This window comes from Brachyistius frenatus, unplaced genomic scaffold (assembly GCF_029030835.1).
Source record: "Brachyistius frenatus isolate BFR_SWC_R1_liver_20210118 unplaced genomic scaffold, ASM2903083v1 Contig_419, whole genome shotgun sequence".
Lineage (NCBI taxonomy): Eukaryota > Metazoa > Chordata > Actinopteri > Embiotocidae > Brachyistius > Brachyistius frenatus.
The window spans coordinates 21,674-44,479 of NW_027211018.1; the positions used below are offsets into that span (position 1 = coordinate 21,674).

The following is a 22,806-nucleotide window of genomic DNA, read 5'->3' on the forward strand; positions in this document are numbered from 1 at the left end:
GTGTATTAAGAGTAATGTGATAGTCTTTAGTAACGCTGACATATGTAATACTTCATTGCGCGGATTAGACTCTTCATTCATCCCACTCTACTGGGGATCTAAACAACCTCTCAGGGAAATGATCTAGAATCAGCTGACACATACTGCAGCTTTAATGAGTGAGTTACTAAAAGGCTGAAGCTTTTGCTAAAATTAGAAGTCTAGTCTGAAACTTAGTCTACAGCCTAACTTTTCTTTTTAGTGCAGAATGGATTAAATATATAGTATGTGTCTATTTACAGTGTGTACCTGTTGATGCTGTTCAATTAAGCTACAATGAAGGGATAGATGAATTCAACAATAGTTGGTATACCTTACTTTCTCATTGTAATCAGATTAAGACCAGTAGCTGGTAAATGTGCTATAAAAGCTATAAGATCTATAAAAACAATACATCCAGAGCTCAAAACCGTCCTGCATTATCAGGCCTATGAAGAGGGTTAGTGTGTGTGTGTGTGTGTGTGTGTGTGTGTGTGTGTGTGTGTGTGTGTGTGTGTGTGTGTGTGTGTGTGTGTGTGTGTGTGTGTGTGTGTGTGTGTCTACTGCATTGCAAATGATTTTTTTTTTATGTTGTTTTAAAAAAATATAAAGCACATGAAGTTACCGTAATGAACTGTGCTCTATAAATATATATAAAGGCTATACCTTGTTTTGCCTAAACCACCTTACTGTATATTAGTTCAGGTAACATAGGCATATTACTTAAACCCTGCTGTATCAATATTAACAATAGAATAATGCCCTAAATTATATGCTAACACTCACAGGAGCCATTTTTCTGCAGAACAAGTTTTCATTTTTCACTTTAAGTATATTTTCCTGAAAATAATTATGTCCTTTTATGAAATGAAATGAAAACAAAATAAAATCAATTAAATGATGTATTTATGTATTATTATTTTAAATCTTGAACCACGTTTACTTAAGTCAAGGTATGTTGGGAGATCACGGGAGATACTATTTCTATCTTACTTTGGTAGTTCATAATACCCAAATCTGTTCCTTTAGGCAGATTTTATTTTTGAAAGTAATGCCGGAAGCTGGTCAGTGTTATTGCGGGGGGACTTGACGGTCTGGGGTCTCCTCCTCTCCCACTCTGCGGTTGTTGGTCGCTGTCATCATGCAGGTGGAATCTGCGCAGTGTGGTTCAGTGTCGGGATCTCCAGTGAGACACATCAGCCTCCCCGAGCTGCAGCGACCAGACTCAGGACTCCGAGCTCCGGAGAGCAGACTGCAGTCACCGCCTCACGGGAACCAATCGGCAAGCCACTGGAAATAAACAGCTAATTGGATTTTTTTTTCTTCCGGTTATCACTTGATGATCAGCAGAAGCTTCATCAGTTTTACACAAGATGATGACAGAGTTCAAATACTAATTAAGGATTTATCCCGGCATCATTCTGCAGGAACAACCCACACGTTGCGTTGGTGTTGTCAAACTGTTTTTCTGTCCTGGCGCAGTCCAACTCAGCAGTAGTCGCATAGGATGCCATACAATCCTATAGGAAGTGACTCTCGCAGCTTGACAGGCAACAGTCTCAAAGAAACCAGAAGGACGTAATCTGTGTCCTGCGGATCTTTTTTTGTTCGTTTAAAACGCACGGACACGATGGATGAAGGCACCGCCAGCGAGACCATCCCAGATCTCAAAGACATAGAGGTGAAAATCGGCCGGAAGACTCCCGAAGGTTTGCTCAGGTGGATGCGGGAGGAGGGATCCTCTCTCCGGGGAGACGCCAAGCTGGCCACCGCGCACGACACCGGCAAGGAGACGGGGAGGAAGAGTTTGGACGAAAAGATCAGGAAATTGAAGATGGAGATGGTGAGAGTGCTCTGCCCGAATATATATATGTGTGTGTGTGTGTGTGTGTGTGTGTGTGTGTGTGTGTGTGTGTGCGTGCGTGTGTGTGTGTGTGTGCGCGCGCGCGTGTGTGTGTGTGCACGCGCGCACACCCGCAGACTGTTGGATGTGGCAGACTCTTGTTGTCCAGGGTGTCATTCACTAAAATCAGCACAGTATAGAGCTGTGTTAATGATGCAGCTCTATTAAGGCTGATAATCTGATCCAACTCTGCTGCTTCACTCCAGTGTTGTTGTGAAGTGCTATTTATCAGGGAATCACTGTATCATTGCTAAATAAAATATGCATCCAGTAAACAACTACTAAAAAAATATGCATTATAGTTAGGCTAAAACGATGCAGTTCGACATTACATCAGATCAATTATTCCCTAATTTATCTAACATTTAGTTCAGATTTTCTGTTGTTTTGTGACATTACATGTTTTTATTCAATTCATTTATTGGATAATTGACCGTAGCCTATTTGGGATGGAGATTCAAATGTCCAGTTTCTTTCTGATCAGAAGCCATTTCGTGTTCCTATTGATCACCATGTCAAAACCTCAGTTAAGTGTAAAGCGTCAAAGCTCCGCTTCACATCTGCTGACATTGGAGAATAAAATGTTCAGTTCTCCAAAAGGACCTCCTCAAGCCCTCCTTCCTGCCCCTGCTGTGCACTCAGAGCCCGCACTGGAACTCCCTGAGAAATGTCAGTATTCTTGTGAAATGGCCAGAAAAGTTTCAATTTGGAAACAGTTAGACGCCAGGAATTTAAAATTTCTCCTGCGGCTCTATGCTCCCTGTGACCTTACCACTGAATGTTGCTCCAGGACTGCCTGATTTTTAAGATGCTTTCAGGCCCCTACTAATTGTCAGGCATCCAGTAACCTCACTAACCACAGCTTTTTAGTTATTCCTTAATTACACACACTCTTGAAAAAGCATTTTACTTGACTGTAGATGCTTTAGGGTTTGTGAATAACCTTAATGTGAACATTCAGTTCCATTTAATGTTGTTTATTACTGTAATTTAGAGGTGGGTGATATGGCCAGAATTTTTTTTTCGTAATATTGGAGTGTACTTCTGCAATAACAATAGTCTTGACAGTATGACAAAATTCAAGAACAAACTATTTCAACAATATAAATGCATCAATCGCCTTGAGTAATAAACCGTGAAGGCCCCTCGTGCTCACTCGATCAATAATTCAAGCTGCTCCTCATCAGACCAACAGCTGCTTGGAAATGAGTTGACCACCAAAGGCCTGTAGTCCTCTGGTGACTTCGTTCTTTTTCTGTTGTCAGGTGGTTAATACTCCACTCACAGCATTCATACTAATTAGCATTGAGGCATCACTGTATGTCTATACACATTGGCCTCAGATTTGATGTATTGATGAATTAGTGATGTATGAGTGATGTATGAGTGTGCCCTGCCTCTGAAATATATTTAAAGCTGCTTTTTTATTTTATTTTTATTTTTTTTTACATATGAAATAATATCACCTTCTTCTTTTGTCCAGCTGCGCCTCTTCTTTGTTTCGACAGCAGATCATTTCCTGTTGAGCAGCGGCTGATTGGTTCCTTTAAACAAATACAGCATCTCTCTTTGTTCCTGTTTACACGGAGCCCACCGTCCTCCAAACAGCGGAGGTCTGTAAGCAGTAACGCATCACTCTCCGGTTGTCCCACCCCCCACGCCCCCTTCTGTGATCATGTATGTCATACATTCCTGTGGCCGATGCAGGCGTGCACCCAGCCTGTGGTTGTGACACAGAGCACATGCACCGCCACAACCGCACTCCCAAACAAAGCGGGCTGTCTTCTGAGAACGTTTCTCCAAAACACGTCGGTTTCATTCAAACATCCAAAACACATTATCAGCTCGGTCACATGTTGGAAATAGAAACGTACTTCACTGCGGAGCTGCAGCACCAGCTAAGGGTGGTGGTATGTGAGCCTGCAGACTCCTAAGGAGGACATAGTGCTGTGTTGTGCTGTAAATGAGCACTTCCTGAAGAAACATTATTGGCCGTCATTATCACTTTCAGGAATGTGCGGCTTTTAGTTGAAGTGTTCTGCCATGTGACTTTCTTTTTGATCGTAGGGGTACCTTTTAGTTTAGTTTACATTGCCAGTGAATAATAGTAATAAGGTGAATCATCTTGGCCTGATCATTATTCAGCCTTTTATACATGATCACAGGTAGATGTGCTTTGCATTAGTGTGAGCCATTGTTTTCCTATTCGGAGCATAAACACCAAACCTTAAAGCAGCACATCCTTGGATATGACTTTTTGTTGTTGTTGTTGTTGTTGTCGTCGTCGTCTTTGGCCTCACTGGTTCTCAAAGTTCAGTCAGTTTCAAGTTAGACTTTATTAATTGACCTTTCAATACACAACCAGTGAGATGACAGTTGTCCCTAATATGACCCGAAAAGCAACTCATGATGTGCCCCCCAACTTTCTGAACTGAACATGTGACTCGTGTAGCAGTGGCAACTCTTCTGAATGAGTAACTACTTTAACATTACATACTGAAGTGGCCAAGGTCCAATTGGTTTTTTCCTTCACATGACTCCAATAAATTTTTTCACCAAAGTGTGAAGAAACCAATTTGTATTTTACTCGTATCACGTCTGGGCTTTATGTATACAGTACGTGGTTCCAGATGTGATTCATATCGGATCTCTGGGTATGGGACCACTATGAGAACAGATAATTCATTCACTGAGTTTTGTCCATTATATGATCGTCTCTTGGCATTAATAACAGTTGGCAAAATGTCAAAAAGGTGAATGTTAAAGAGAGAATAACTGTTGTGCTCAGTTGCAGAGAAGCTGACCTTTAGTGTGCACTTCCTCCAGGCACTGATGTCAGCCAGTTCCCAAGGGCATATTTGGCCAACGTGCCTGGTTCGGATTCACAAAGCATCCAGAGTTTCTATAAATCTGATGGGACCAGAGAACCAGACAGATTTGTTAAGAGTGTCCATCATTAATCAGGTCTGCTGCGAAGGAGGGAGGACAGAGAGAGGAGTGTTGGTGATAAAGAGCTACTTCCTGACTGGAGGGGAGTGAAACTTTGAGCACAGAGCCGGCCTGCTCCTCTGTGTGTGTGTGTGTGTGTGTGTGTGTGTGTGTGTGTGTGTGTGTGTGTGTGTGTGTGTGTGTGTGTGTGTGTGTGTGTGTGTGTGTGTGTGTGTGTGTTTTTTTTCATTCATCTGTGAGAGTGGTGTAGAGTCGTGAGAGTGCAGAGGAAAAGATGGAAGCATTGCACTTTCATCAGAAATCTGCTTAGTAAGATGTGCAGCAGTGCATGTGCAGAGTGTCTGCAGAGGGATGTGAAAGGGAAAAGCTCACTTGTGCACACAGTCGTGCATCCAGTCTAGCAGACTCCCTGGATGTGTTGTTTTATTCTCCCCCCCCAACACTTTCTGTCATGCTGATAAGCTCATAAGACCCACATTAACAGACAGGGTGTTGAGGAGCAGGCTAATATCTGCTTCTGTTTTCACTGTTGCTGTGTGTTTGTTTGTGTTTGTGTGAAGCTTTCTGTTTCTCATTCATCGGTTACTCTGCATCTGCACGCACGCAGTGTGGTGATGGTGGGCTGCAGCATCTCTCTACTGTACGTTCAAGTGTGTGTGTGTGTGTGTGTGTGTGTGTGTGTGTGTGTGTGTGTGTGTGTGTGTGTGTGTGTTGTCTGTGTATCAGCACCAATAATGGAACGATGCGCTGCGTCTTGTTAAACGTCAGGAAAACCAGGATGTCGTGCTGCATTTTGGAACAACCACGCTTCCTTACTGTTATGTAAACTTCTAATAACATCAAAACACACCGACGGTACAGACAAACCATCGGCCCATCAGATCTGACCTTTGATAAAGCCTTTTACTTTGTTTCTAAAGGAATCGTACCTGATCGTTTCTGTTCAGCATAATGGAACAACATAATACTTTCTGCATTGAGAACACATTTCTTGGCTTACCTGTTTGTTTGAATCTGGGCATCTGTTACTTTAAACTAAGGCATCAACATATTGCTGTTTGAATTAATGATTACCTTCTAAAGTGACTGAATAATTAATCGCATTACACCAAAACATTTCTGATTCCTGTGCAGAGTTTAGAAAGATGTCTTCAAATGATTCAAAACCTACAGATTTATACAATTACGTAAAAGAGAAAACACCCAGAAAACACTCACATTAGTGATGCTGAACCAGTGGATATTTGGCAGTTTTGCTTGAGAAATGACATCATCATTAAATTCATAAATAAACAAAACTTTTGTCAAATATGTACTGACAGCGCGATTACCTGATGCACAGTTGATTGCACTTGAACAAGCTATATGTTATCATTACTTTTGCAAAAATGTGTGTACAGGGTCAGAACAAGGTCTCAGAGGTGACTAACATGTAGAAAATGTGCTTCATTCATGAAATAAATGTCTGCAGCTTGGTACTGTAGAGAAAATTTAACATCAAAGGGAGCTGAGGGCAGATACATGTTGCTTGGAGTGATTTCAGTGCTGCTGTTCATCTCAGTTTTAGTCTCCAGCTGTCTAATCAAAGACACACTCTCCTATGGATCTAAACAGATTTACTGGATAGAGACACTCCTCTACGACCACAGACGACTGGCAGTCACCCCCCCCCACCCCTCCCCCCCCACACACACAAGATGCACACACTGACACTGAAGGCCTCTTGTATATTAGCTGCTTCTTGCATTTTATTCATGATCGTCTATCAAAGAGCTAATCTTGTTGTTGCTCGAGGTTTGTCATTCTCCTTTTTTGTCAACGCCTCCTCTTCATTCTCTGTAGCTTTCCCCCGTCGTGCTCTATCTCTGTCTTCCACCTCTGGGCAGATGAATGTCAGTGCAAAGTCAGCTTTGAGCGCAGGGCTCAGCTGCACGGATTCAAAATCGAGTCTGTTCAATCTTAGTCTTCTCTCTCTGTCTGCTGGCTATCTCCTCACAGAAGTCACACTGAAATGACCTGCAGCTCCTTAATTCCTTCACCACATTTTGTTTACTGTGTTTCACTTCCCCTCTGTCTTGTTTTGTCGATTGCAACTTTAATATCAGTGAGACTGACGGGACTTATCAGCCATGAGGAAAAACATATCCATGTTTTGTTGACTTCTAATTTTACAATGCGTTGTCACTGGTATGTTTTGACATTAGGTTTTGCATGAAAATACATGGACATGGGAAAAGAAGGGAGGGCCTTTATGTGTCCTCTTTCAGAAGTGAGATGAATAGCGTCAAATATAAAGCTGCTGGTTCTGTTTTCATGTCCAACCAGGATTCAAATGCAGCATATTTCTGGAGTGTATAGTAGATTCATGAAACATTTCTCTTCATTTGGTTTGACTTGTACTGTGCCACGATATCCTGCATGTTGCCATTCAACACATGCCTGCCGTTTTGTAGAAAGGAGAAACAAGAATGAGTGGATAATTTACAGTGCATGCATTCAGAGGTGAATGCAGACAGATGGAGCTGCTGAAGGTTCATGGAGAGCCGGGGCCGACCTTCTGCTGCCTAATGGAAACCGGAGGGACCACAAGGGCGCTGCTTGTCTGCAGATGGCCCTGAGTTAGATTGGGAAGGTGAAACGACAGACAGGGACACCAGGGGATATAAAAAAGAGAGCAAGAGAGAGCGAGAGCGTGCGTGTGTTTATTTTGCTGGTGTGTGAGATAACTAGTGTGTCCCAGCTGGCAGTGAGTCAGCAGTCTGCTCGGTAGCTGTGTGACATTGGGAAGCTGTTCTCGCCACACGGGAGAGACTGCGTCACAGATCACACGTCAGCTGTGCATATGTCATCACGATGCACTGCATCAGGCCGGTAGGACGCAAAGCGTGTAATACACCCGTCAGTCCAAGAGAGGATGCCATGACGGTTTGACGTTTTGTCTTGCCTTGGCATGATAAGTACATGCACGGCCGGGTCAGAGGAGGACGTTGTGTGACCGAGGTAATTTCATAAGGTAGAAAAGTATTTAAGTTCGAGGACTTTCACCCAGCAGAGTTCATAAGAAAGTGATGAAGAAGAAAACACTGACTAAATCGTTTTTTCTAAACCCAACCACATGTTTTTTGGTGGCTAAACCTAAGGCTCCTTACTTTTTACCCCTAGCCGAGGTAAAACGCTATCATGACTGAATGCCTATGTTTACACTTCTCGGGAGCATGTTGATGCAAAATGTCTCAAATGAATGATACAAAAAAATATCTAAGTAAATGCTTAAAGGATGATTGTGTTCTTTTTACAAGTCAAAACAAGAGTTTTATTTTCATGGTTATATATAGTCATGATACCACTGCACTCACCAAAGTAACTGATGAGGTAATAACCTCACACACAGACAAATGGAGGGAAGAAAGAGGAGCCATCAACTGACAACAGGTTTCACACAGGTCAAGAATATAATTATTGCAGAAAGGAATGATGTCTGAAACAATAAAAGTAAGAGAAGATGTAATAAAGCAGAATTATCCAGTAATGCTGTACTGAAAGTTGTGTAATAGATCAATCCCTTAAAATGAGGAGTTTGTAACGAGTAACATAAATCAGTCAGGACGTTTTTCTAAAATGCATCACAATCTTTTAGCAGCTATATCTGTGGTTTGTGTGTTGTGTAACCCTGTAAAAACAATTCTGTCCAAAGATGGGATTCTAAAAACTGCGCCACAATTTTCTCTGCCAAAAAAAATCCACATTGCCAAAGGAAAAAATGTCCAAGATAGTGTAAAAAACTACAACAACTGACATTAGATTACAAAAAAAAACAAGTCCAACGGATTATCCATAAACTTTTTAACAATCAGAACATGTTGCTGAAGGTATGTATGGGATGTTGGAGCATCCTCGTATGGCCTTGTTCTCTACTTGTTCATTTTACTTCAAGATAGATAAAAGTAGGTCAGTTTAAGTCAGGAAAGGAAACATACTGACAGTTGAATTCGCTCACGCAGACGATATCTCTCAAGTTTTACTGTTGCTGTCAGTCGTCTCCTCCTGTGGGTGTTGGTGTACTCAGTTGAGAGAGTTTTTCTTTGAGTTCGGTTAATGCGCCATGTGTAAAACCCATAGACTGTATAAAGAAATGGACGTCTGCCGGTCTGAAAAGTGAACACTGTTTGATTGACATGCCTGGGGTGCAGTCATGGGGCAGTACAGGTGGCTGGGCATAATGCCCTTAGGTTCAGTCCCTTACACTAGTGAGGAATCAGTGGGAAGATCTAATCTGCGTATTACATCCCGACAAAAGAATTTTAGGTTCTTACCAATATCGTGGTTAACACCAATATTGTGACACCCTGAGTCTGAAAAGGGTTAATTGTGGCTCTAAGAGACTAAGATGGTGATGGCCAAAAAACTAGACTCGCAGCTTCCAAGTAGAAGTTCACAAACAAACGGGTGATTTGCAGTATTGGTTTATTATGATTTGTTTTTCAGTAAATGAAAATGGTGCCTAATGATTTATCCAATTACACACTAATTTATACAGTAATAGATTAAGTTGTATTTACTTAATTCACTGGGTTTTCTAGAAAATAGTTCATGAGGCAGATTATTCTCTCTTCATCAGCAGAATTGTTTTAATTATTGAATCTTTACTTTGATTTGTTTGCAGGGCTCGCACACACGTGCCATTCTGTACCAGATATAAAAGGCAGCAACATGAGCTTTCCAGGATCCTATTGATTGGCCAGGTGGCACGTTTGGGCTCACGCCAAAGTTAGACAACTGAATCTGTTTGTACTGATGACTCCAAAAATGCAAAGATAAAATTAATGAGGTGTCATTAATCGCTCTCATGCTGTCTACTAACACTTTTTGACCTTCTTCATTTGACAGAGTCTTCTCTATAATGACCGTGTTGGACTTTGCTGCATAGTTAAAAGCTGTAATCAATAATCTTGAAATAATGAAAATGACGGGGGTGGCAGAAATCCCTCCAGGAACAGCAGCATAACAAACAATTTTAATACACAGTTGGCATGAATGCAAACTGGAAAGAGTCCACGGTTGGTACAAACAGGACATTTTTAATCCTTTGCAAAAAATGAAATGCACATTGTTTAAAGGATGTATTCGTATGTTCTCAATTGTTAATGCAGTTGATTTATAAATGGATAACCTACAACACCACAATAAAGCAGGCATGCAGACAGATCAGAAGACAAAAAGCTCTAATCTGGTCTGCGGTTACTTTTTCAGCTTGTTTTCCTTCCTTCTATTTGACTATTTTATGTTTTCAATTTTGACTTTTCACAAGAACAACAAACCGACATTGCAGCCTTCCCCCATCAGAAAAGCATTAAGATGCGACGGAGGCAATGAACTCAGTCGATGTGCACTCTCAGACAGGCACAGATCAGCAGCAGAGTGTTCACAGACTGGTGGAGCACAGCGCTTCGGTAGCTTTGTGCCACCTCAGCACCGACAGGCATGGAGCTGCTTTTATTGCCCCCCTCATTAGGCACTCAGTCGCTGCCAGCCAAAAACCTCAAACCTGAACCCCGCCCCGAATGTATGTGTGCCAGGTTAGCAGCGGGTTTAGAGCCACGCATACGATCTTCCGCTCTTATTCATGCCGCTCGTCCTGGCAGCCATATGATATGTAGCACAAGGGGGTTAAATACAGTATCTGTACTGTATATTTCTATTCTCAAGTAGTATGTGTTGATATTTAATGACTCTCCTGTACCCCGTTCACGTGTCCTTCTCCTGTCGTTGTTAGCGCTGTGTCTGCCGGTGTAATTTAGCGTACAGTTTGACGTCAGCAGATTTGCACTCTATACCGTAAAGACATTCTGCCTCCCCTCCTATCTCAGGTGTTTTGATCTGCTGCTCTGTGTTTTCTGTTGATCTTAACATTGTAGTTTCAGATTAAGAGTTACACTTTGAATAAGGTTTGGGATTCGGCATGGTTACAGTTGAGGTTTAGGTAAGCCTCTGCAATATTCGAGTCGATTGAACAACCTATTTGAAAGTTTCTAAGCACTCAGACAATTGACAAGTTTGGCATGAACCTGTGTGTTAAACGTGAGGATGCAGTATTATCTAAACTGTTGTTTCCCGACCTTTGTGAGCTTTGGCACCTCGACATGAAGCTTATTTTACTACATTTATCTGGCAGTTATAGTTCCAATTCGCTTTGAAAATTTATAAATAGAAACATTTGGCGATTTTTGTTTTTTTTAAATGGTTAGACTCAACCAGCTGTTCACAACATAGTTAAAAATAGCTCCAGCTTCACTAACTACACTGCACTACTTAAAAACATATGCATTAGAACTGAATTATGATAATAAATACAATAATAGAGTTACTGGGGCCACTTTCTGAATTGAATAGTTTTACTTTTCCCACTTTAAATACATGTTGCAGGTCATACTTACATGCTTACTTTTTATTAGTATGGTATTGTTACTCTTACTTAAGTGAGAGATTTAAGTATTTCTAACTCAATGGAAAGACATCTTATAGATAAAATCATATATGTGACTGAATTATGGAGAATGTTCACTATTAAACCATGTTTTTAGACAAAAATACACAATTACAGAGTGTTAAGTTGTATAAATTGTACATTTTTACAATATGATTCCATTTGGGGGCACAGTAAGAGACACTAATACATTCAAACAAAAAAAAGATGATTATACAGAAGAAATTGAGAAATGCTGAGAAATCAAAACTTTAAGAGACAGAGAGAGTAGTTATCTGCAGAGCTGAGTGGATGTCGTCAGGCCGAGCTTTGAACGTCGGTGCCATAATATATCACCTCCTGGCCCTGCACTTCACTGCAAACCTCTGCAAATGTATTCTGGGGAGGAATTTTCCATGACTGCAGCCGTCTTTTTCCTCTTATTCGCCATTTAGCTTTCTTAGCCTCCAACACACACACACACACACACACACACACACACACACACACACACACACACACACACACACACACACACACACACACACACACATTCCTGGTGTAATTAGTACTTTATTTATTTCTGCCAAATGACATCATGAATAAATAAACTTACAAGTAGTTTGCACCATTTAAAACACATTTAAAAAGTAGTTTAAAGCCACAAAAGGAATTTGAAGCTCTTTCTTTTCTAATGTGTCAAACTTTCCACTGTATCAAGTTTCCATCTCTCTGCAGCTTCTCCTGCACAGTCAGTTTTGGTCATGTTTCTTTGTTATTTCCAACTGTAAGCTCTTTTCCTCTCCACCTTTACTTTATTTGTTTCCCATTTTTAGTATTGTAGAGTCATCCAGCGTCTCTTGTGTGTTTCTTCCAATTATGGTAATCTGCAATAGTTTAATAGCATCATAATGGTGTCTGCTCTCGTCTCTGGAGCCAAAGCTGACTGCTTTAAATAAATATCTGCAACGCCTTGGTGGTTTTCCAGGTTCAGGGTCTGTCTACTTCTCACGTAGACAGTTTTTCCTTTGTTGCACCATTGCACACTATCAAAACATGACCACAGTGAAAATAACCATGTATCTTCCCTGTAATTTCAGAATGTCTCCTATTATGTGTCTACAGGCTCACTTGCGCTCGGTGGACGTGAAGATCCTGCAACAGTTGCTGGCCGTCCACGAGGGCATCGAGGCAGTGAAATGGCTGCTGGAGGAGCGCAGCACGCTGACCAGCCGCTGCAGCAGCCTGACCAGCAGCCAGTACAGCCTGGGCGAGGGCCCCGACACGTCTTGGAGAGGCTCCTGGAGCAGCCTGCAGGACCCCAATGACAAGCTGGACAACATTTCCATTGGCAGCTATCTGGACACCCTGGCGGACGACATGGATGAGTACTGCCCCTCCAGCTCGGAGTCCGTCATCTGCTCCACCACCCCGCTGGCGTCAGAAGCTACCGCTGGGGGCCGGACAACAGGAGGCCCCGGGGCCGCAGTCATAGTGGCAGGAACGGGAGCAGGAGTAGGGGTGAAGCCCGGGACTGGAACTGGAACTCAAGCTGGGACAAATGAGAATGGAACTGGGGTTGGAAATGGGACACAGGTGAGAGGTGGACCTGTGAATGGGGTTAGCAATGCTGTCATCGGGACCGGGATTGGTGGAACCGGAACTGGCAATCCAGCAGTTCCCGTCAGCTCTCCCCAAGTCAAGTCTGAGGGCCCCAAGCAAGACGCTCCCGTCTGGACCAAGACTGCAGAGATGGATAAGGGAAGCCCCGTTTTGAAGGACAATGCCCAGACGCAAGTCGTGAAAGTCAATGGCATTCTGGAGAAACCAGTCACACAAACAGGCAGCCCAGTTCGTCCCAGCCTCAGCGAGAAACTGGGAACCAACCAGAGCCCCAAACTCAAGCCTTACAAAAACGGAAAGATCGACTTGGATACATGCAAAATGAATGGCAAAATGCATCTGGAGTATGACGCTCACTGGTGCTGGGTGCAGTCGCAAGAAGATGTGACATTTTTGTAAGAGTGATAATCACTGAGGGGACTAAAGCCACTGTTGAACATCCCCTCTGCAACATCAAAGACCAGATCACTGAAGGGTCAAAGACGAGAGAACTGCTGTTGTGAAATGCACATAGTGAGGCTTTTCGTGGTGAAAGACACTCGGTCCGAAAGACAGAAACATGTTTGCTCTGTTGTTCCCTCCTGTGACTGCACTAACTTCCTATAAGATATTGATGTCAGTATTAAGGTGGATGCACATTACAGGATTTTGACCATACTTAGCCAAACATGGCTGCCTCACACAAACATAGGAAAATCAATATTAAAATCCTGTGTCATAGTTTTTCTCAGGGTCTTTTTAGCATTCCCTGATTTTATTTTATTTTTTAATTTTAATTTTCTATTTTTTAATTTTTAATTTTAATTTTATTTTTATTTAATTTAATTTAATTTAATTTAATTTTCCCCTAAAAATAAAGCACAGCGAGTCGTTCTGCCAGAGAGCTGAAACATTATTACAAATTGTTTGACATTTGAACGTCGACTTGACTATGAATTGACTTTCTCAAATCATCTAAAACAAGTATTCCCAATACACACTAACTCTGAGCATCTACAAGAAAGGCTGCTTTGGGACTATAAATTAATTTAAAACATCTTATTGAACATTTTATGGGACCTCTATGACAGTAATTCCCAACCTTTTTATGTTTTGACACCTTGAAAGCAAACAGTTTCACCCTCTTCTCACAGTTGATGGCCGTTTTGTGGTGATAAGCTCTGTGTCATTCAACCAGTGAGATTATTTCAAACTGTTGAGTTTGAAGGTGTTTTGAGAGTGATATAAGGGAAAATGTCCAATACTTTACAAGAAAGAAGCAAAAAAAAAAAAAATTTTTATGTTTTTTTTCCTTACATGGACCTTAGACTTATCTTGGGACCCATTGGAGGGGTCCTGATCTTGCAGGTTGGGAATGACTGCCACACCCCACAAACTCCAGCACTGAGGATGTACACTATTAAAGATAACGGTATTAGACCAAATCCCTCTTTATCAATCTCATAAAAGTCCCAAATAAAATGTATTGTGTAGACCCTTATTTATGGACTGACTAACTGAACTCTTCCAATAGTTATAGACGGCAGTACTTGAAAAAGTATGGACAAAAAAAGTGAAGTATTATCAAATTTGTGAGCGTGCTTCTCCTCAAACACTTCCTTGACCAACAGTAGATGATAGGAATGACATAGAAGACAACACTGAAGTTAGTAAAGGTTTCGCTCATTGGAATGATGTGCCACTGTTTGCATTTGTGTCTTTGTGGGGCTAATACGTTCAGTGCTTAAACAACCATTTGCAATCCTGTATATTCACTACAGCTACTCTGTGCACCAGGTTCTAGTCGTGACTGGTTGTAGGCAATTCCTGAATGTGGCTGCATATTTTTCTCCGGTTTTAACAGTTATGGTAGCCTGTGTTCGTTTTCTTTTGAAGCAGATGTTGTGCCTGATTGGTGTAAACCTTAACTACATATGCCTGTATTTTCCCTGATGAGATGACTGCACTGTTGTGATGATAATCTGAGTGATTTGACGGAGTTTTTTTTTTTTTTGCCTCCTTCTGGCCTCTGCTTACGTGTACAAATGGCTTCACGGAAAGTCTGTGTGCTCCTGAGTGTCGACTGGTAAACGTGTTACGCCGGCCGTGTGGACGTTGCATGCCCTGTGCTGAGAGCTTTATTGGTTGATTTGTGGGAAATGCGTGGAAGACCAAACACAATCGAACAAGAAAAGCAATATTTCTTGAAGCTACTGGCTTACATAAGCGGCCTCTTCTCTGCAAATCTAATAATAACGTCTATTCTTCAATAGATGACAGCACTACTGATGAGGAAATGTGTGTATTTGTTATGTGTGTGTGTGTGTGTGTGTGTGTGTGTGTGTGTGTGTGTGTGTGTGTGTGTGTGTGTGTGAGAGAGAGAGGCAGATGCCGACTGCCTGTCTGAGCACAGCTGGCCCGTCAGGTTCGAATAAGAATAGACGAGTCCCAAAGGTTTTCAAACATTTTCGTCTCATTCATCACAGCGTTACTTCACCTCCTACCGGTCTGCACTTAAGTCATGGTGCAGGGATCGCGCAACACATCTGGTAGACGTGGAACATATTACATAATCTGCGCGCACTGTGTGTGCTGCGGTAGAACCTGTCAAGAAAAGCTCTTCGTAAAAGGTACACACGACCTTAACTTGAGCTCATTTTCTCTCACTGCTGGGAATCGTTTGGAACTTTTTCAGCGTATCACCTGAGTTTTATTTCTGCAACCAAAACAACGTGCGTTTTTTGTTGTTGTTTTTTTAATACCTGGTACACACAGTCATAACACCGTAAAGGTAATGGGCTTCTAACCTCATACACTTTTATGCATTGGAATAAACGCTGCAAATTTTCTTTGAAACCACCCAACTGAATTTGCCCCCGAGCCCTTTTAATTGATGTCGCCACACCCGGTTACTTTTTCTGTTCTCGCATACGGCGCGTGTTCATTTCACACATATTAATGATGAATTAATATTGAAATCTCAGGCTGAGGTAGACAAGAGCTAGATTCTCATTTTTTTTTTTTTTTTTTTTTTTCCCTTTTTAGCAAATTAATTAATTTTGCCGTCTTAAATGAACAGTCGGTGGCACTGTAGCTAGCTATTAGCTAATTAAGATAACGTTAAGTCAGCTTAATCAGCCAGTCAGTTGGAAACGTAGGCTACTTTCAGTGACTCGCTTTAAGCGAAGCCTCCAAAAGGGGTTTTAAATGTGCACTTGGTGGCTATAAATGGTACCAGCTTCCTTTCCATTGCCGGTGCTGTCTTTTGCTCAAGACGACCAGTTTTTGGCACCAGGTACTTTTCAAAACTTTGTTTGCCTCTGAAAATAGAAATCCATCAACGTGAAGCCAGATGCAACCGCAGCGAGGTCGTTTCCGACGCCGCGCCTGAATCCTTTAACCACTGATAACACGCGTCCTCATTTGACCGCAGCTCGATTGCCGCGTGGCCAGTTAACAACGACGCGTTTGCGGGCTCGTCACACAAACGGTGAAAACTTTTGTCTCCGGCCGATCAGTCTTTTTTGCGTCACCCCGTACTGTCGGCTCGGTTCGCTCGGAACCTCGACGGAGGCGATACCAAAAATTAGTGCCGGGGTACCACAACCTCTGCCCGATGGAAAACCAAAACAAGCGAGCGGAGGAGAATTTGACCGAGCCGGTACCGGCGGTGGAAAAGTGGCTTTCGTATTGAAAAGTAATTTAAAAACAAAGAGAAAAAAAATGAACGCGTACGCTCGTTCTTCATTTTTCTAAACTGTATGTTTCACTTCTAGAGTTACGACACAAAAGGTTTCCGAGATGACGGGTCGGATTGGGTCGGCCGGAGAGGCCGGAGGGAAATCTTCCCGACGTAGCCGAACACGAACCTAAACTCCGAGAGCTTCCGACTCGCAGCGGGAAAATATGGACATGATGTGTTAGTTGCAAACGGGGCTTTTGAACCTGTAACTCTTCGCCTTTGAAGTAATGCCGAGCTACTATTGTACTGCAAAAGCTCGTTTGATAGACACGCTGATGATTGTGTCGCTAAGCTGTGTTTGGACAATCGTTAATTGATGGATAAAGAGCGAACTCAATGCGTCACAACGGCAAGTTGCAAGCCAGTTCATTTGATTTCATGTTCCGCCAGGATTTACTGTAAAGAAATGATTTCCCTATGCAGCTACGCGGAGACGTTTAGCTCGACATCTCTGTGTTTGACTCACTGAAGTGTTTCCTCTCTTCTCCTCCCGCCTTTCTTTTCATTTCCACCGCCACACCGGGTTTTGATGGAAACGTTCGGTCCGTGCCAATACACACGTCATGCGCACACAATGCCCACCCGCCGGAGAGGGCACCGCGAAGAAGAAACGGCGACTACGGGCCAGTCCCGTAGACGAGCGAGGAAAAGTGAGCTAAACCTTGACCTTGGGCTCTTGGATGAATGGGAACATCTTTCTCGCTTTTCTCTTTCCGAATCCAAGCAGAGCGTGAATCCATATCTGAATAGTAACTTCCGCCGTGGTGTATCTTCCAACCCCTAGTATAGACATGAACTCATTTGAAACCTCCTTTCCTTTTTAACATATGTGTTGGCTGTAAAGCAATATCGCATGCCAAAAAAAACGTCGGCTCTGCTAGTTTGTGGTTTTCTTTCCAAATTAGCTGAGGCATATGGAAAAAAAAAAAAAAAAAAAAAACCTGCATTTTTAGTGCAGGGAACAAACCTGTAAAAGCCATTACACAGAGCTATAATGTGTCTTTCTGAAGATATACTGTAGCCCATGATGGTTTAATGTGTTTTCACTGGGCGCATCCAGTTTAAAATTGGAATATGAGCATTGTTTTAAACCACTCCTTGGCAGAGATGTAATGAGTGCTGACAGTCTAGGTGCCAGGAGGAGCTGCTTGTGGTCTGATTGTTTTTGAAAGAAGGATAGTAATTGCAGTGCCTGAGCAAGAGTGGAAGTATTACTCACTTCTGGAAAGCCTGTGGAAAATACCTTTCAATCGAAGCTGCGAGAAATGTCTCCTCGCTTTAGAGAATTTTCAGAGGGTATGAAGGCGAATACAGCTGGGCAGAGCAGCTCCCTGAAATCCTTCTGTCCCGACCTCTCCCATGTCCAGGATTTATCGGATGCCCGGTGCGTGACGTGTTTGCATTGGCTTCAGGTGCCTGCACCCTCCGGCTATTCTGGGCACAAGACAAACAGCGTGATTACATAGATGAGTGGATATCCGCATGGACACGGTTGCCATGACAACGGGGCCCAGCAGGCTTCAGCTCCAGTGGCTACATAAAACAATGTTTACTGCCGTGCCTGTGTAGCGATATTCTTTGAATCGATGGAGGATGAGATGAAATTTGAAATAGATGCTGTTATCAGTTTAAAAGGTGGACCTTTTAATAAGGTACCCTTTGTAAAGTAGTTGTAACTAATGGCTTAAACAATGTTTTTTTTTATTATTATTATTTACTAATGCTTTATAGATCAGTCATAATTAAATAATAACATTTGATTGTAAAATAATCCTTTTGACTGGTCTGATCATTTGACCACTAAATTCTAGAGACCAAAGTCAATTAATACCTTAATAACCCTTATAACCACTTTATTAATGAATTATTCATATTCATACATGTAGAGATTATATAAAATGGGAAATACATGAGCAGTGATTAATCAGATGAATGGATAACCAAAATGTAACTACATTGTCTGCAAATAGAAAGGCCAAAAACTGATCTATAAAGCATTAGTAATTGATTCATTAGCTATTAACAAAGCTGTTACTGACAACATGTTACAAAAGGTCCCTTTTTAGAACTGATTTTCATTGTTATGGGAGACATTAGCAATTAAATAAAGAACCCACATGCTAAATAGGCAATATATGGCATGTTTTATTATGTCTTTGACAGTATGTAAAACAAGATGTGAAAAAAAATATATCTTGTCGAGTCCAAAACATTTTGATGTCTCTATTAAACACTGTTAAACATTTGACACTTGAAACATTTCCACTTTATTACATTAGGAATCCACATTTCTCCAGGTACTAAGAATCCAGCATTTTAGTTTCATCGCAGCAAAGTAAATCCTTTCGAGCACTGATTTTACTTCTTTTTTCTCACACTCCCCGCTGCTCTGTTCAGCATTGGTATACAGCGCAGCCACCCTCTCTATTAGCCACCTGAAATGCTGTCAAGAGCCTTTTTCTGGCAAGTTTGTGGCAATTGTTTTGAATTTTACAGACAGACTGGTTATGTCTCCCTGAAGGCAGTGGAGAGATAAACAGTGAGCTGAGTGCTCAGCATGCAGCTCAAAGGAAGCTCCCACTCCCAGTGTCCTGCTGTGTTATTTCTTCCCCCTATACATACGCAAGCACAACTCATCCTGGGACCGACGTGGGTCCCGAGGAACCTGACAGCATTTCCTGTTCTTGAATCTTATTTATATTTTATTCACGTGTTTATGGGTGTTTTGTTCACATCTCAAACGTTTCAAAGGCATGGAAGTGAATTGAAAAAACCCCCCGCTGAGCGCACACTGGGCTCTGAACCAGGTCCAAAACTTAACTTAGACAAAACAAAGCATAAAGGATCGGAAGATAAAAGCCACAGAGACCGACTGCAGTTCACTGGATCAGCTGAATCGATGTCTTGCTTGAGTGAGTGGAATGTTTTTATTTTTTAATTTTCGATGCTTTTTTTTTGTTGTTGCTTTTTTGGTTTGTTAAAATTTTGTTATACCATGTGTCCAGAGAAAACCTTTTTTTTTTCTTGTGACAGTGACAGTGAACTGGTTATGTTGGTTGATGTGGAAAATTATATTATGCAGTATGTAAATTATACAAGCTTATCCAATGATTAAAGATATTTTAAATGTTTTTCTTGTGTTGTCTCTTAAAATGGAAAGTAGAAGATCATCATGTTTCTCCTCAAAACATCATTTTTTGTTTGACTCGCTTCTCTGGGATCAGTTTGAGAAAACTCTCACAGTGTGTCAAATATTTCCCATGAGAATTGTAAATTTAAAACCAGTGTCCCTGTTCAGCAGCTGGTTTTCCTCTCCTGACCTCTTTATGTCAACTACTCTCAATGCTTTTATGTATATTCCGTGATCAATATTTGGCCTCGTACTCCCACAAAGGTTTATCAATGCAGATCCATATAGCACTCAAAGCAGTCAATGGCTGCCTTCCGCAATCAACTTCAAAGACCTGAGTGCAGTATGCCTTGTGATGAAAATAGAGAAAGCATCACTGTCCTGGTTCAGGCAGGAAGAAGATATGTAAAGTACTGGAATAAATACACAAATACACAATATGTGTAGATTTTAAGACAGTAAATCACATGATATTCAACATGTAAGAGTAAGGTTACTTCAAAAAATGACAGTTTCAAGCTTTTAGCCTCAATTCAAAACCATCAGAACAACAAACCACTGAAAATAAATACCAGGTTTGGTCATGTGATTAAATCAACCTGTCTCGATCCCACCCCCATGAGGCATGCTTACAATGAAACAGCAGGTACAATAATTATAGGAAAGCTTCAAAATAGTTTTGTGGATAGTCATGGACCAAAAATATTGGCAAATTAAGATGTGACACCAAGGTTTTACTAAAATCTTGAGAATTTATCCAGAACGGAAAACCTCTTTCACGGCAGACATTTTGACTTGTCGTTGTAAGGAAAGCACAGGTGTATTAATGATGGCTCCATTCCATTAAGTTTCCCACCAAGCCATGACAGCGAACCAACATGCACAAAAGCAGGACCTTCACCAAGTGGAACGCAGCCATCGTCAATACACCTGTGCTTTCCCTACAATGGTAGGTCAAAAATGTTTGCTTTGAAAATGGTTGACTGCTAAAGTCAAGGAATCATTGGTGATCATTAAGATTCATCCACTGCATGTCATAAATGTATGTTAGATTTCATGACAATGTGCTTAATAGTTGTTGAGATATTTCAGTCCATGGACCAACGTGTAACACTGTGACTCCATACTTGCAGTGGGAGGAACACACCTCCTCACACGATCACACCTTCATGGGGTCACAAGTCAAAAGGGTTTATGGCAGCATTTGTATTTGACTGCTTCTCCATGTCTGTCTGTATGAACGTACAAAGCCAGTATCATCATGTTTCACCCATCTAGTTAAAGCTCAAGCAGCATTACAGCTAAAGAAGACAGACTGTATCAGTGGCATGTAATCTAATAGCGACCTGTCAGGGGAGAAGCTGAGGGGATTAGAAGGACGGTCATGTGTTGCTGATCTGAGGGTAATCTGGTTGGATTAACAGATTGAGGTGAGAACGACGGGATGTGTGGGTGAGAAGATGTTAAGAGGACGGGTATGAGGAAGCCCTCAGGGTGGGCGAGAGGCCGGTCACTCAGCTGTCAAGGCTCAGATGCTGATCGGTGAGGAGAGGAAGGTTGAAGAGTGGAGTTTTGTCTGAACCAATAAATGAGGACCAGCTACAAATGAGTTTATAACTGCATTCAAGTAATAATTTCATGATGGGGTTTAGAATATTTATGATTCCCTTAAAAAAAACACTTAAAAAATACATAAAATAACTTCAGCTATAAATCATGTAAACCTTTGGAACATACACACACTTCACATTCATAACTTATTCCAGCAATCTCTCTTGTTAAAACACATGCAAAAGCATCATATGCAGGCAAATTGGGGGGTTAAATTGCATTAAAGTAGCATACATGTAACTATAAATAAATGAATGAATAAAGAAATGCTTGAGAGTTTGCACATATCATTTTCCAGGTAAGTGAAGGCCTTCCTTTAACTTCCAGAGAAGCTAAATCTGTGCTGACATGCAGCTCTGCTTAGATGGACTGCTGTGTTTTAATGTTTGCTGGTGTCGGTGTCAGCCATCGATTTTCACTGTCCAGGAGACAGTGGTTTTGTTTGCTAATGCATAGCTCTCCTAAGTGAAGCAGACTAAGTGTTTGCGGCTGGTGTTGACGCCTGTGTCAGCAAAGACTTTCACTTTACAACCAACAACCGCAAGAAGCCGTCAGACCCGCCGCTGCTGGAGGCAGACTGTAGCAGCAGTTTTTTAACTCGCAGCTAATCGACTGATTATGTCAATTTCACTGCTTCAACCTGTGTTCTATTCAGAGCGCTGACAGGGTAATTTTATTTCCACTTGAGCGTGTTTTCTTCCACAGTGGGTGGCAAGTGTGTGGAGTGCACGCTGTGGGCATGGCTATAAATGCACAGTGAGATGGCAGGAAGGAGGAAGGTTTTCTGCTTACAGCAGGACTCAGTTTGCATATTACATAAATAGCTATTTTGCTCTCTTTAGATGAAAACATTGATACCGCAATCCTATTGGAGAGTGGTATTGATGTTCTCATTTAACTCTCAACAAGAACACAAATAAGCATTTTTGTCAAAATGTTGAAATACTCAACAGAATCAAAATATATGAAGGGAAGATTGAATCTGTTTAAGAACTTGTAGAAAAAGAAGTGCAATTACTCGCAAATGTCACAAAATAGTCTTGTATTTTGATAATAATTTATGTGTAGCCTATTGACAATCAATATTCAGGGGGTTGTGAAGTTGTCTAAAGCAAAATAAAGATCCAGATGAGGTCACACGATATATCGTTCACATTTAGACCTTCAGTCCTGTTTTATACTGAATGACAAAATATCTGCTTAATGTGCTTCGGTCTGCCGACCAATCAGGTTAAAAAATAATAGGTATAATGAGCCACAGACCGCAGCCACACAGCACCACTAATGTCCTCAAGTCGCGTTTATTGTCACGACAGCAACCGTTCGAAATACTTTGAGTCTTCCAAAACTAGAGATAAAAACACCCCGGGCTGCACCCCCGCCCCCCC

At 41.6% G+C, this 22,806-nt stretch overlaps 1 protein-coding gene across 1 annotated transcript; it reads left to right on the forward strand.

Annotated features, from left to right (window-relative positions):
- Positions 1-1,105: 1,105 nt before the first annotated feature.
- On the forward strand, positions 1,106-19,808 carry lurap1 (leucine rich adaptor protein 1). The gene is made up of 2 exons (XM_069725348.1): positions 1,106-1,861; positions 12,459-19,808. The coding sequence occupies exons 1-2, from the start codon at positions 1,649-1,651 to the stop codon at positions 13,353-13,355; spliced, it is 1,110 nt and encodes a 369-aa protein (XP_069581449.1). The 5' UTR covers positions 1,106-1,648; the 3' UTR covers positions 13,356-19,808.
- The last annotated feature ends 2,998 nt before the right edge of the window (positions 19,809-22,806 follow it).